This window comes from Eschrichtius robustus, chromosome 18, assembly GCF_028021215.1.
Source record: "Eschrichtius robustus isolate mEscRob2 chromosome 18, mEscRob2.pri, whole genome shotgun sequence".
Taxonomy (NCBI): domain Eukaryota; kingdom Metazoa; phylum Chordata; class Mammalia; order Artiodactyla; family Eschrichtiidae; genus Eschrichtius; species Eschrichtius robustus.
In genome coordinates, this window is record NC_090841.1 from 23,709,286 (window position 1) to 23,723,793 (window position 14,508).

General features: G+C 44.2%; 1 protein-coding gene across 1 annotated transcript in view; it reads left to right on the forward strand.

Moving 5' to 3' along the window:
• Positions 1–14,508, forward strand: part of LOC137751840 (uncharacterized) — a 210,171-nt gene that overhangs the window by 130,583 nt on the left and 65,080 nt on the right. Inside the window, exon 5 of the mRNA XM_068526515.1 lies at positions 7,640–7,705. Within this exon, the coding sequence (XP_068382616.1) occupies positions 7,640–7,705 (66 nt within the window). The remainder of the gene's footprint in view (positions 1–7,639; positions 7,706–14,508) is intronic.

Sequence of the window (14,508 nt, forward strand, 5' to 3'; positions counted from 1 at the left end):
GTCCTTTGGCAACACATTATTAGAGAGGAGCAGCAGAGAGGAAGTCTGCAAATCAACAAGAAAACAAACAGCCTACATTCAGTAAGAGCAGGGAGTGTATGACTCACAGCGGGAAACACAGAGGCAGACAGCCCCTCTTTGTTTCCCTTCCAGACTTCAAAACGTCGAGGTGGGAGACCTCGTAGCTTCTGAGAGAGAGCCTGGTGGATGATGAGGGAGAGCCTGGTAGATGGAAGAGGAGAGTCTATTTTGAAGCCATGTAGAGGTGGCAGGCAGACAAGATGGCGTGCCCACTCCTCCCGGGCCTGCCCCCTGTCTTCTTCAAACATGACCGGAATGGTTTTAGTGGTGATTTCATCCAGTTGAATTTTACTCCTTTAAATAATATTGCAAAAACCTGACCTGTCAACTCTGGTTTTCCCTTTCCCTAAAATGTGTTTAGTGCTTTGGGTGTTCTTTGGGAAACCTAAGGCACAGGGGAGGAGGTCCTGGGGAGGTGTATGAAGAGGTGGCGTTAGGCCAGCTTCTTCCATTTCTGAGGAAGCTCCTTATGTGTATCCCTGAGGAGGTTTCTGAAGGGCTAGTGCCTGAGAGGCCTTGTTGTTCGTAATTAACATGTCTGTTTAAAAATCAGTGTCCCATCGCACTTGAATATTTGATTTGCTCTCTGTGAGGTTTGCTTTCGTGTTACTGATTTTTTAGATTTGTCAACCACATTTTATGGATGATTTCAATAGCATCCAGACGGGATGAGCTTGCTATAGGAAAGGAGGCCGCATCAACCCCACCCTTCCCTCATCCGGGGTGCGTGTTCCCTCATGAAGCGTGGTGCTCGCGGGTGCCCTGAACATTCCGGATGATTTACAGAGGGTGTGATACGTGGTGTGAACTCCTGCAGGGAAGCCTGGTTCCTTGTTTCAGCTCTGCTGACCCCTTGCTGTGTGACCTCCGGAAAGACTTTTCCCCCTATTTGCCCTCAGCTTCCTTGCACGTTAATGGAAACAACAATAATAACACAACTCTTTCTCTTTATTCCTTGAAAGATGGTTGAAATGATCTCAGATTTGCTTTGCATTGCAAAACCCATCTATTAAGCATGACACATATTTGCATATATCCACGTATGTGAGTATATGTATCACACACATGCACACATCTGCTACTCACATTAAGGCAGAGGTCAAGCAAGTTGACCTTGAGTTCCCTTGGTGAACTCGGACCCCCACTGCTTCCTTAGGGCTCCACATGGCACCTTGTGTGGTCTTCATAGGTCGTTTCCCAAGGGTCTTCCCTCTCTCGGGGAATGGTCTCTCTTCTTATGCAGAAATCACCTTTGACTTCTCTTTCTCCCTCATCTCTCATTTCCAATCTATCCATCACCAATCCTGTCAGCTCTTCTTTCAAAGCATATTTCAAATCCTATTCTTCTCTCCCTCTTCTCATCCCTGGCAACCACTGATCTTTTAACTGTCTCCGTAGTTTTGCCTTTCCTAGAATGTCATACACTTGGACTCATACAGTGTGTCGCCTTTTCAGAATAGCTTCTTTCACTTAGTGATATGCATTGGAGATTCTTCCCTGTCTTTCCATGACGTTAAGGATTTTGCTTTAGCTTTTTGCTCTGCTCACCTTTTCCTGTCCACCCTTTAACTAACCTCTCTTGTCACATCACCTTCTTGCAGGTTCTTTCTAGCACTTGTTACCCTCTGACATTTTCTTTTATTGTTTACTACCTGTCTCTCCCGCGAGATTTCAAGCTCTGTGAAAGTCTTGTCTGCCTCACTCCTGGTTGTGCCCCAGCGTCTAGAACAGTTCTTAGTGCATAGCAGATGCTCAGTAAATGTTGGGAGAGTTGAATGCATCAGTGACCTTCAATAGATGAACCTGCTTTAGCTTTACTCTTCTCTCCTAGTTGGTCTTCAAGGTGACAAACTCTTTCATTCACACTGCTCCAGGTTTTGTTCGGAGGAAGAGGCAGACATTCATGTTAAGTCACCGAGTCTGAGAATTATTTCTTGTTCACCTTCGGCTTCTGAAGCTCTCTTGGTTGTCTGCTGAATTTAATGGGCCTCCAGGCAAGCGGCAGTTGGGAGCCTTGTGCAAGAGAGAACAGAGGCGGTAGAAAATGATTAAGGGAAAATAGCAGAAAAGTATAATTTTAACATTTATTGAGTCACACATTGTACTCCAAGCTGTGTATAACATTAAAAACGAATTAGGAGACAAGTCAGATATAAAATGAGTGAGCACACACAAGCCCACAAATACTGCAGAGAGGAAGGTATTTCTCCAAGTGCCTCTTCTCATTTACCAAACGGTAGCCTTACCAGAATATATGGGCTCGTTCAGGAGGGACATCAGGCAGCCCGTGTTTGTGGCCCGGTCATGCCCTGGCGGCACAGAGAGACCTGCAATTTCATTACTGCTTCTTGAAGAAACTTTCTTCAACCTAACAGACTTTCTAGGGAGACCAAACCAAGTGCAGCTGAGTTTAATGTTCTCATTAAAATGTTAAAGAGGCTTTATTCATGAATGGCTGAAGCTGTAATTGCTTTATCCTCATAAACTGTGGAAATATGTGGCCGTCTCTTACAGTGGCGTTCACCCAGACCCCTCTCTCAGGAAGGTCTGCTTAATGGAGGGGTTGGCTGGATCTAGGGGCTGGGAAGGGAGTTATCTGGATCATATCTTTCAGGGATGTAGTGGAAGTGATGGGAGGGGCCCCCCCTTGGGAGGGGCCCCCCCCCTTCCTTGATCTGTTTTCATGCGGTAGCTCTTGTTGTGTACGCACTACTTGTCTACTTGACCTTGAGTTCTCACTTGGAAATCATATGAGAGACAAACACTCAAATACACACATGCACCCAAATGTTGTGCGAAGAAGTGGGTTTTTATCCTCCCATAAGCAGTCGCTTATTGAGGTGAGATTAGAAGAAATCCACAAATGTTGAGGTGCTGGTAAACTGAACAGGGAGTTGATCTGGAAAAGGAATTGTGTGAATCACAGGTGGAGCTGGCACTCAGAACTGGCTTTGGGTGGTGACCAGTGCAAAAACATAGCTGTAGAGCTTTAGGGAGTGGATACAGATGGCAAATACAACTATTTTTCTTCCTCTAAATATTTATAATGTTGTATAGGTAACACTGAAATCGTAGAGCTGTCTGTGGTCCATATATAGCTAGGAAACTATATTGCCAGAAACCTCAAACTGAAACTTAAGGGGACGAAAGATTAAAACATGCTATCTTTTCCTCTATTCCTTATTATTAGAAAGCACTGTCTGTTGAATGGTAACAAATCTAGGTCTCATGATATGCAGATGTGGTAATGTTAAGTAACATCTAGGCATTGTTTAAAGATATTTTTTCTTTTTCCATTGATGGGTCATTGAGGTACTTTACTCTGGGTCAGATTTAAATTAAAATACATGTGTCCTAGAGTTGTCAAAGTTTTTTCCTCAAGAGGCAAATCCTTCTTTTCAGATGTGAGTGCAGGGCTTTCGTTAAAACTGTTTCAGGTCGGAGGGGGCAGTGGAGTTGAAAGTTAACATAGGAGGCTCTTTCTACATGAAAATTGGATGGGTTTCTGAAGAGGCCTTTTCTGGAGGGGTGACCATCTCAGCCCAATGGTTTTCATGGTGTTAATGTTGTTAACGTTAAAAAGAAACACTCATGATTTTTGAACACAAAGAAAGTACATGCTGATTTTAGAAATACTGTTGATTATATACTGTTGATGAAATACATTTTTAAGAGATTCAGAGCCAGATATAACAAATTACACTGCTTGCTAAGCCAGCTCTGCTCTAATTCTTGGTTGGTTGATATGGAGTGACTTGCATCCCTGTTTCGGGGAACTGCTAACCTGGTCCCTGAATTCTGACATGAATCCAGAGAGGCAGGACCCCTTGGGGTTCTATTTAGACCTAGCTCCACCTGTCGTGTCTCCTCTTTCCCTTTTCCAAGATAGGATTGCAATCCCTTTCCTGGTCTACAGAGCGAATCCGTTCTGGAGCCTTCTTGGCTTGCCTATGAAATCTTGGTGAGCTATGATCAGGTCCTTACTTCCTAGTTTGACTCAGAAACTGTTGAAGAAGTGTAAAGTTGTGATGAGAGCATCAGTAATTATAGGGTCTGGACAAAGTATCATTCGAACAAATGGAGGGACTGACTAATTTATCCCAGGCTACTGTATTTCTTTTGGAGAACTTTTGTCTGTTCTCTAGAGTTTTTCTGTTTGCTCATTTGCTATTAGAATGTTAGTTGTCACATCTGACCACTCAGTATCCCTGCCCAGTCAGCCCCTCTGCCCTTTCTACTTCTTGGAGGTGAGTTACATCCACAGCCCTGTGTTTACCTTATGATTAGGTGCCACTGCCAAAAGCCTAGGGGAAATTTTCAAAGTGCGTCCGTGTGCCATAGTATTTCCCTCCAGCTGCTTAATTCTGTTGTGTCTTAGGCTAACACTGATTGGTCAGTTGATTCTTTGATTAATTAACTCATTCATTCATCAAACATTTGGGGAGCATATACTATATGCCAGGGGCACATACTACATCTAGGCGCTGGGATAAAAGGGTGAGCAAAGCAGATTTGTCTACAGAGTTTTGCTGATCGTTCACAGGGGTGAAAATAAGAGTGAAATACCTAAAGAAAGCCAAATTGCTTTTCTGTAATTCAAAGAGTATGTGTGAGATTGCCATATCACAGCCGACTCTGTAGAGTACTCCGTAAGTGCATTTCATGCAGGAAGTGGTGGTACCAGACATTTTCTGTATTATAATAATCTTCGTATATTTATTAAGCTGTAACTTGTAAGGCTTCCTGATGGGGCGTTAAATGAGCCTTTTTGTGTGCTGCATTGTGTCTTTGTCAGGAAGCACTCTGGTAACTCCTGCCTGTAATGAGGCCCATTTCAGTCATTCCAGGAGGGTTTGGGGGATCGGCACAAAGAGGGGTCAGACGAACACTAAGGAAAGGGTTGGATTCATGGTGGGTTGAAGGGAGCGTCCTTAGGAAAAACCGGAGATAGAATGAAATCCTTTTGCCTAGTATATTTTACGTCTCGGTACCCTTTGAGCACAGCAGCTGAATAGCCCAGCATTGTTCTACATTTTAAAAACTGCTAAGAAAATGCTAGCTTACTACATTTATAAAGTTTTTTTAAAAATAAATTTATTTATTTGTTTTTGGCTGCGTTGGGTCTTCGTTGCTGCGCACGGGCTTTCTCTAGTTGCGGCGAACGGGGGCTACTCTTCGTTGCGGTGCGCGGACCTCTCACTGCGGTGGCTTCTCTTGTTGTGGAGCACGGGCTCTAGGCGTGCAGGCTTCTGTAGCTGTGGTGAGCAGGCTCAGTAATTGTGGCTTGCGGGCTCTAGAGCGCAGGCTCAGTAGTTGTGGAGCACGGGCTTAATTGCTCCGCGGCACGTGGGATCTTCCTGGACCAGGGATCGAACCCGTGTCCCCTGAATTGGCAGGCGGATTCTTAACCACTGTGCCACCAGGGAAGTCCCTAAAGTTTTTTTTTTTTTTTGCCTTCTCAACTGTTGACCTGGCAGCAGGGTGGGAGAATCTGCGAACTCCAAGTGTGACGATGGGACAGCAGACGAGCCCAGCAATTTTCCTATAATTTCCAAGCTCTGTGCCTGGGAGGTCTGGCTACACGCTGATAACAGAGGTTCGACTCTGGGAAAGGAGAGAGCGTAGAAGAGGGGAAAGAAGTATGGGCACATTAGTGAGGAACAGGGAAAAGAGGTCAAGGGGGGAAAGGTAGAAAGATGCTCTGTTATCCTCGCTTCTCTCCCTCATCTCCTTCTTCTCATAGCAGGAGGGGGTGAGAAAGCAGGCAGATTGAAAAGGAGAAGAAGAGAGTTGAATTAGAGATGGGAGGGCACTTGGAGGTGGTAAGGGAGAAGGAGAATGAGTCAGAGGAAGTGAGGGGGAAGGAGGCAGGATAAGGACTACTTAAATGTAGGGAGAGGAGACAGGCACAGAGAGGGGCATGCACACTGTGGTCTCACCGAGAGCCTTCAGTTGCTCCCAGCGATGCAGCAGCCAAAGAGCCAGTGTCCCTCCCCGAAGACAGTTTCCTGACTTTTGTATTAACTTTAATGCCATTCTCTTTATGATCCCTGTATTGCTGGTTGCAGCTGCATTGACTCTGTGACTCTGTGTGATCAGAGAGCAGATGCGGAGACTGAGTTCTGTTGTCCCTGCCCCCTTGCAGTGTTCAGCAGACTTCTGAGTCAGTGCTGCTTGCACTTGATGTCTGCCATTCCTCCTTGTCTACAGGCAGGGGAGCTGAAGGGGAAAAAATGTTCCTAACGGCTTCCGGCTTTAGAGCTCGTGCATACAAATATTCAAAGCAGTTGAGAAAAGCAACTCTATACAGTCACAATCCAATATTTTTTCTAAGTAAAGGTAGTTGACTCCTTCATCGCTGGGCTGGGTACTTGCCCTAACCCAGCACCACACTCACTGCGCCTACAGGTGGGCTGCTTCTTGAAACATCTTTCCTCTTCTTTTTTCGAAGCTCAGCTCAGGAAGCCCTCGCAGTGTCCCAGGTCTGGGTCAGGTGCTTTCTAAGTGTGCACCAGTGCCCTCCTCTGCACCCTGGCTTCTGGTGCCAACCTTTCCCTATTAGAGCTCCCATTCCTATTGTAATTTCTGTTCTTCCCCTACACTTTGGGCTCTTGACCCAATGTTGGATATCATGGAGCCTCTAAATAGATGTTCAGTAACTGCTTATGGAATGAATGAATGGCTATGGTGCTGCTTTTGTAAGTGTAAAACAAAAGTCTTCTAGAATCAACTGTGCTTTAGGTGTAAGTGTACAATTAGCCCACGTATTCTGGAAGAGAAAAGTTGACTTAGCCAGCAGTAAGGGATTTCTGGGGACTTTATTCAGCTATAATAAAGGCACTGTGATTCCATTAACTTCTGGACACCAGAGGACAGTCTTGAAGTTTCAGGCAACCTATTTCTTGTGATTCTAGTAATTGCAGGTCAGATAGATAAGGAGCTTCGAAACCATGCTTCTCAGACATGAATGTGCATAGGAATCACTCGAGGATCCCGTGAAAATACAGATTCTGTTTCAGGAGGTTTTAGCATTTCAGGCTCCCTGGTGATGCTGATGTTGGTGGTCTGTAGACCTGACTCGAGTAACAAGATTTTAAAATACTTTCTAGTAAATAAAGTTGGGATTTATTCTATGGAAATATATAGATGCATTTTTATAGTTTGAGGAACCACAGACTTCCTAAGAGAAAAATGTAGAAATATCTAACCCTTATGTCAACTTGGAAATTTGCAGGAAGTCTTTCCTACACTTAAAAAGAGTAACCCTGTACTGATCAGCCCCCCAAAACTGCTTTCAAATGATACTCTAGGTTGTACTGCCCTTAACTAATATACAGCTTTATTTATGTAGGCTTTTCCAGATTTGGGGAGCCCTGGCCCTGACCCCAGCCCTGGTGTAGCTACTTTAGCAACAAGGACGACTTTTAAAGCAGAAATATTCTTTGGAAGATCGACAGAACTTTGCAAGCGAAACCTTGCATCTGCTTATGTATATTCCAACAGCTCTCTGAGTTTGCTGTTGGACATTTTCTCTAACACGGCTGCCTTTATTTTACAGGTCCTTTGCAGCCAGCATGATGCCATCCTTATAAACCGTGGAGGAGAGAGCGCTCACCATGTTCAGGTAACGGGATGGTGGGTACAGCAAGCGACGAGCACGGCCGCTGGCAGGTTGCTTGTCACTGTATGAGAAGTGATGCAGCTTTGATTAAGCTGACATTCAGTTGACATCATTCTCTTGTGTGCGTTTTACTCACTTATACCGGGGTGCAGAGGGCCAGTCATGGGTGGTCTCAGTGAACTAATGTGCATTTGGGGAGCATCTCAGAGTACCTACAACAGGGACTCTGTAGACATCCAGGGAGGAAACAGGACTGGTCACCTGGAATCTCTTTCCATCTTCTACAGTGTTAACCTAGAGTTATTGCTATTGTTCATCTTTATTACCTCATCAGAAGGCTTTGATCTTTTCAACATTGATGTAAATAGGTGAATACTGAACACTCTTCTAGTTAAAGTCTTATCTCTGTCCCCTTACCTGAAGTTGCCCTTCTAAAGATTCTTTGCATTTTCCTTTTAAATAAATGTATGTCCCACAACTTTGATTTGCCCCAGTAGGTCACAAGATTAATTTTCCATTAACCTTTATGGCTTCTTTCTTTCTAATCATCTTTTTAGAGTATTAAACATTGGGTCAGCCTCTGTACAGGATATAAACCATCTCTTTCTTTGATGGTCTTTATGGAACGGATGTAGATGGTGGTGATCTCTGGTCCATTGACTGAACCTGGCCCTGTTAATTGAATCAAACCATCTGTGGCTAGACCCACACAGGAGTTCCATTGACCATGGCAATTTTGTCATCGGCCTTGCTTCTTTTGTGACCCAGTCTGTATTAGTTTTCTCTGGAAGCTGTAACAAAGGAACACAAACTGGGTGGCTTAAATGACAGACACTTATCATCTCGCGGTTCTGGAGGCTAGAAATCCGAAATCAAGGTGTCAGCAGGCTTGGTTCTTTCTGAGGGTTGTGAGGGAGAATATGGTCCATGCCTTTCTCCTAGCTTCTGGTAGCCTCAGGTGTTCCTTGGCCTATGAACGGCCGTCTTCTTCCTGTGTCTTCGCATTGTTTATCCCTGTGTTCAAATTTCTGCCCTTTTGAAGACACCTATCATATTGGATTAGGGACTCCTTTAATGACTTCATCATAATTTGACCATCTGCATAGATTCTACATCTAAATGAGGCCACATTTAATTAAGACTTCCACATACTTTTTGGCACACATAATTCAACCCATAACACTATCTAAGGGAAGGGGACTTCGTTCCTCTTGGTTTGCCCTAAAGAAACTAGCACAAAGCTTGTTGCTTAATATTGGTTGAATGAGTGAATGGCAAAGACCGTAATGACCGTGGTCAAATTCATTTGGCAAAAGCAAAGTGCAGTGACCAGAGGTGGGCAGCTCTTCTGCTCCCTTATCCTCAGTGACCTCTTACTTTTAGGATAGTCCAAGTTCAACAACATCATAAACGGGACACGAGCTTTCCTTTAAAAGTAAGAGCAGGTAGACTTTTTCTAAAATGTAGCCCTCTCTGTGAGCCAGACCCGCTTTCTCTACTGCATGGCAGGCTGAGCTGGCAATTTACATGCCACCTCTATCAGGACATCAAGATATCTTTCCAGCTAATTCAATACCATTGAAATCATACTTAGCCGGGCTATTCTTTCTTTCCAGCTGCATCACTTTGCGCTTATTAAATTTAACGTCTGTTCCAGAGCTCTCATCTCTAAATGCAGTCCTGAAACAGGTCTGCTCCCGCTGTGTCTTCTCTCTTCTCTGTGCTTCCTCGGGTAGAAATTATTAGCAATGGTCTTTTGCGTGTTGCTTAGATTTGAGTATTGGTAACATGCGAGGATCCTGGTCTCAAGATAGCACTTAAATGATCCGTTCCTCCGCGATGTTTATTTAGAAAACCCTTATTTCCTGCAAGGGTAGAGCTTTCTGGACGTATCTACTGTGACTTCCAGGAAAGGATTACCTTTCTGTCCCAAAAGGAAGCCTCCTGCTGAGAGAGGTCGAAGGCCAGTGGGGACTTGGTCCTGGGAACGAAGCAGGCATCTTTCAGGACCCTGTGAACTGATTTCAGGCCCCGGGTTAGTGCTGCAGGTGGGCAGGCCAACATCTAGATACAGACTGTGTGGCTCCCACCTGGCCTCCGCAAGGCTGGACATCAGGTGGGCTGGGATAATTGACTTCCAGGCCTCCCAACCCCACGGAAGCTTTCCTATTCCTGGGGGTGGGGCTGCAGGTCATCCCATGGCCGAGGGATAGTGTTGGCCTAGACAGCACTGGATTTATAAGATGATGACAGGCCGTAGAAAATGAAAATGAAAATGCAAATTCATTTTAGGCTTTTTCATGCTGACATTAGTCCTAACAAAATTGCTGAATCACAAGGCAAATTTTTATGGTGTGTGTGATGCCTGCAGGCACGGTTCCACCAAATGCCATCGTATATGGTTGTATAACTTCATCCTGGCGCCTCCACTGCTTGCTTGTCTTTTCCATTTTATTGACGTGCTGACTACCCTCTATTACAAGTGCTTACTATCCTTCTATAATAACTTCATCTGAATCCCCTCATTTGGTGTGTGAGAATGTCTACAGGCCTAAATTAAAAGTAAAACAATTTGTTTTGGTCACACAATGACCATATCAGAGTGATGGTGGAAGAGCTCTTTGATGATGACGTATCTAGTTCAGTGAGCAATTGCATCTTGGTCGTTAAACAGTCCTTAAACAGCTTATTTAGTACCCTAAAGTGGCACTGCTACAATTATGACATTCTAATAAATCTTATTTTAATAACTAGGTTATTTGTGTGTACCTAACACTTCTGTACCATTAAAGAGAAATAAACCAGAAATGAAACCTCAAGTGTCTTGAAAACTAAAAACTAACTTATGGTTGCTAAGTCTTTTCCCCTCTTCCATTTGGCACTTTCCAATTTCTCTAATCTGAGATTTCTGAAAGTTCAGATATACCTGTTTCATGGAATTGATAATAATATGCATATTCACTGTGCAACTCTGATTTTTAAAAAAAGGGGAAATGATTTTTATGTTTTTTTTAGTTAATAATTGACACGGTAGTTTTAAGACCTCTGAAATTTTAGAGTGTTTTTATGATACACGGGAAACATTTTAATTAAAGAAATTATACTTTGAATCAAGATTCTATCAGACTTTCTCAGAACATGTTTGCACACGGGTAAGTTAAGATACGAATCTTACTGTTTGTTCTCTTTGGGTTCTTTTTCTGCCTGTCTCCTGACGGTTCTGTTTTTGATTCTTTGAAATCTGTAAGTTTATACTCAGAGCTTTTAAGCTGATAATATAAAAGTCATGAAGAAGAGCAGAGGGCTTCTGGCAGGGAACTCAGAAGCTCAGCATGCTTCTCCATGTCTTGCTGCCCTGACACTTAGCTCTCACCAAGCTCTCTCAAGTTTTCTCTAATTCTTTCATATTTTTACTTTCTTTTCCCCTTTTCATCTATGACCATCATTTTCGCAGCTTTTCCTTCCTTTTGTTTTTTATATGACCACTCAGTTTGTTCATTTGTTCATTCACTCATTCATCCATTCAAGTATTGTCCTTCTCACATGTGCCAAGAGTGACTCTGGGGATAACGTCAAGGTGGTTACAGTTTAGGTGGGAGATGGTCATGCGGAAGTTGTTGCTGTGACGGGCCTCTCTACTATGTGCTCCTCACACACAGGAAAAAGAGCAACGGAGTTGGCTTGGGGAAGTCAGGAAATGCTTTACAGAGAAGGTGGCATTTGAGTGGAGATTGAAAAGAGTGAGAACCTTGCCAGATGGACCAATGTGGTGGAGAGAGAACATCCTAAAGGAGAAAGGGCGGGCGGCGTAGCAGGGAGGTGTGGGGAGCAGGGTGTGTGTGTACTGCTTGCTGTTCGGGTGGCGTTGCTGGAGCGTGAGGTGGGAGGGAGGGTGTAGGGCTGGCTGAGGCTCTGCGGGAAAGCAGGCATCGATGGAGAAGCTCCCCTTACATACTGTGAGCCTTCCTTCCATCTCAGGTCTGCCACCTGCAGGTGCCTCCGGTTCATCCTGCACCTTGCAAGGAGGCGGCCTGTGTTAACAGGCTTATCTCCTGCCAAACTCCTCCCAGCCTCACTGCTGCTAGAGGGAAGTCAGGGCTTCCTAACCTGGCTCTCGAAGAGCTCAGCGCCCTCTCTCTCTCTCTCTTTTTTTTTTAACATCTTTATTGGAGTATAATTGCTTTACAATGGTGTGTTAGTTGCTGCTGTATAATGAAGTGAATCAGCTATACATACACACGTATCCCCATATCCCCTCCCCTTTGCGTCTCCCTCCCACCCTCCCTATCCCACCCCTCTAGGTGGTCACAAAGCACCGAGCTGATCTCCCTGTGCTATGTGGATGCTTCCCACTAGCTATCTGTTTTACATTTGGTAGTGTATATATGTCCATGCCACTCTCTCACTTCATCCCAGCTTACCCTTCCCCCTCCCCATGTCCTCAAGTCCATTCTCTACGTCTGCATCTTTATTCCTGTCCTGCCCCTAGGTTCATGAGAACCATTTTTTCTTTTTTAGATTCCATATATATATGTGTTAGCATACGGTATTTGTTTTTCTCTTTCTGACTTACTTCACTCTGTATGACAGACTCTAGGCCCATCCACCTCACTACAAATAGTTCAGTTTCGTTCCTTTTTATGGCTGAGTAGTATTCCATTGTATATATGTGCCACATCTTCTTTATCCATTCACCTGTCGATGGACACTTAGGTTGCTTCCATGTCCTGGCTATTGTAAATAGAGCTGCAATGAACATTGTGGGACATGACTCTCTTTGAATTATGGTTTCCTCCGGGTAGATGCCCAGTAGTGGGATTGCTGGGTCATTTACTCTGTAAATCATCTGTCCTGGCTGCACTCGCCTGCTTTGCTTCTCACACACAGTTTGTTCCTTTGTCCTTCCAGCCTCCATCTTCAGAACCCGCCATCCTTCAGGACATCACTCAAATCCATCCCCTTTATGAAACTTTTCTCCACTCATGAGTTATTTACCCCTTCCTCACTGCAGGGGAACTTTCAATGGACTCCTTACATCACAGTGTCACATGCCTCTCGTATCTCATGGCTTAGTTCTGTAACACCCTCAGAAGGGCTGGCAGGTGCTGAGGAAACGGGCTGCATACCTATTACGTGTCTTGTTGTGCTCAAAGTGCAGCCTCTTACATATTATAAATGCTGCATTGATGTTTGTTAAGAGTGGAGGGAAAACAGAGCTCCTTTAATTTGTAAGGCTGCTACAGAGGTGGAACCGAGGGGTTGATTACTTGTCATATAGAAGAGGCAGTGGTTAATGTAAGGTCCAGATGACACTCTTGCAGGGCAGAATAATTGTTGGTGAAGGGAGAAGGATTACATTAAACAAAAAGCTGGGATATGGACAGAAAAGCGGTCTACTTTGAAAACTAGTTAAACCGCCCTAAGGCTGAAACATGGGAAGAAGAAACTTAGAAAGCCATTAAGCCACGTGTGCCTGGTCTTGACAGCGAGTGACAAATGACCTAACAGGTAAAAGCACCTATATTGCATTAAGAAGCTCTGCATCTTTCTAAGAGATGGCCTCTGGAAGACTTGATTCAATTTAAGACTTCTCCATTGCAGATCTGGAGACAGTCACAAATTCAGAAATATAAATATATATTTATATAAATATTCATATAAATATATTGAAAGTCTGCTGCCACTGAGCTCAAAAGACCATAATCCTATTACTTGTGATTTTGAGAAGGGTGAGTATGAATAACTGAAAGGAGAGATCGATTAAAGGAGTAATATGAACAGGAATAATGGAATTAAAGTAATTGAGGCAATATTGGGCCTAATGGACCTTGTTCTCTTAATGCCTCTCTTCTGCTCTTCCTATCGAGTTGGCCCTAAAGTCCATTGGACTCTGTGCACCGGGAGAGAAGAACATAATGGAAGAATTAGTATTGCTGTTTATAAAAGAATCAATCTGTTGTTCTTACAGAAGAACATCAATCAGTCTGTGAAATCAATTAGCTGGATTTTTTTACATTCAGCTTATAAGGTAACGAGACAAAGTGATGAGCAAAGCCCGTCTGCCTCGCACATAGTAGATACTCAGGAAACGTTTCTTGAATTAAAAGCCAAAGGAGACCATGGATTTAGTTGAAACACAACTTCAGTGTAAGTCCTTTCGTCGGTACTAATTCAGTCCCATCCCTTTTCCTTGATGGACTGTGTCTGTCGTACTGTAAGTAGAGATGATTCAGTTTCATTGATCTCTGTAGTGAGTTCCGTCACACGTCCATTGCCGCGCAGCCCAGGCCAGCCTCGCGTGACCTTGGGCCTCTGTATTACTTAGAGTCTGACCAGTGGCCTGTGACTTGGTTTCCGGCCCTGTAGAGCACTGGCAGATTCCATGATTTTGAGAAATATCTCTTTGATGACATTACTGCCTCTTCAGAAAACTTCAGTGTCTCCCCTTTGTCTCCCAAGTTACAGGCTCATTATGCTTTAGAGTCCCTTCCCCACCCCACAGAGCTTCTGCGTTTAGACTTCTCCCACAGCCCATCCACACTGAACTCCCACCTGCCCCTGCCCAGGCCGGACGCGGAAGGCAGATTGGTCTTTGCACGGCATCGTCCCATTTTCAAACTGGCACAATGCTCTCCTTGGAATTCTTCTTCTCATATCTAGATCCATCCAATTAGAGTCAGGCTGCCCAAGGCAATCATGATAGTCCTTAAAACTGTGTGTTATCAAGAATCATGCTGTGAAGACGTTTATTTCAGTGAGATAAATGGCGTTAGGAACTAGAGGGTTGCAGGCACACAGTAACAAGG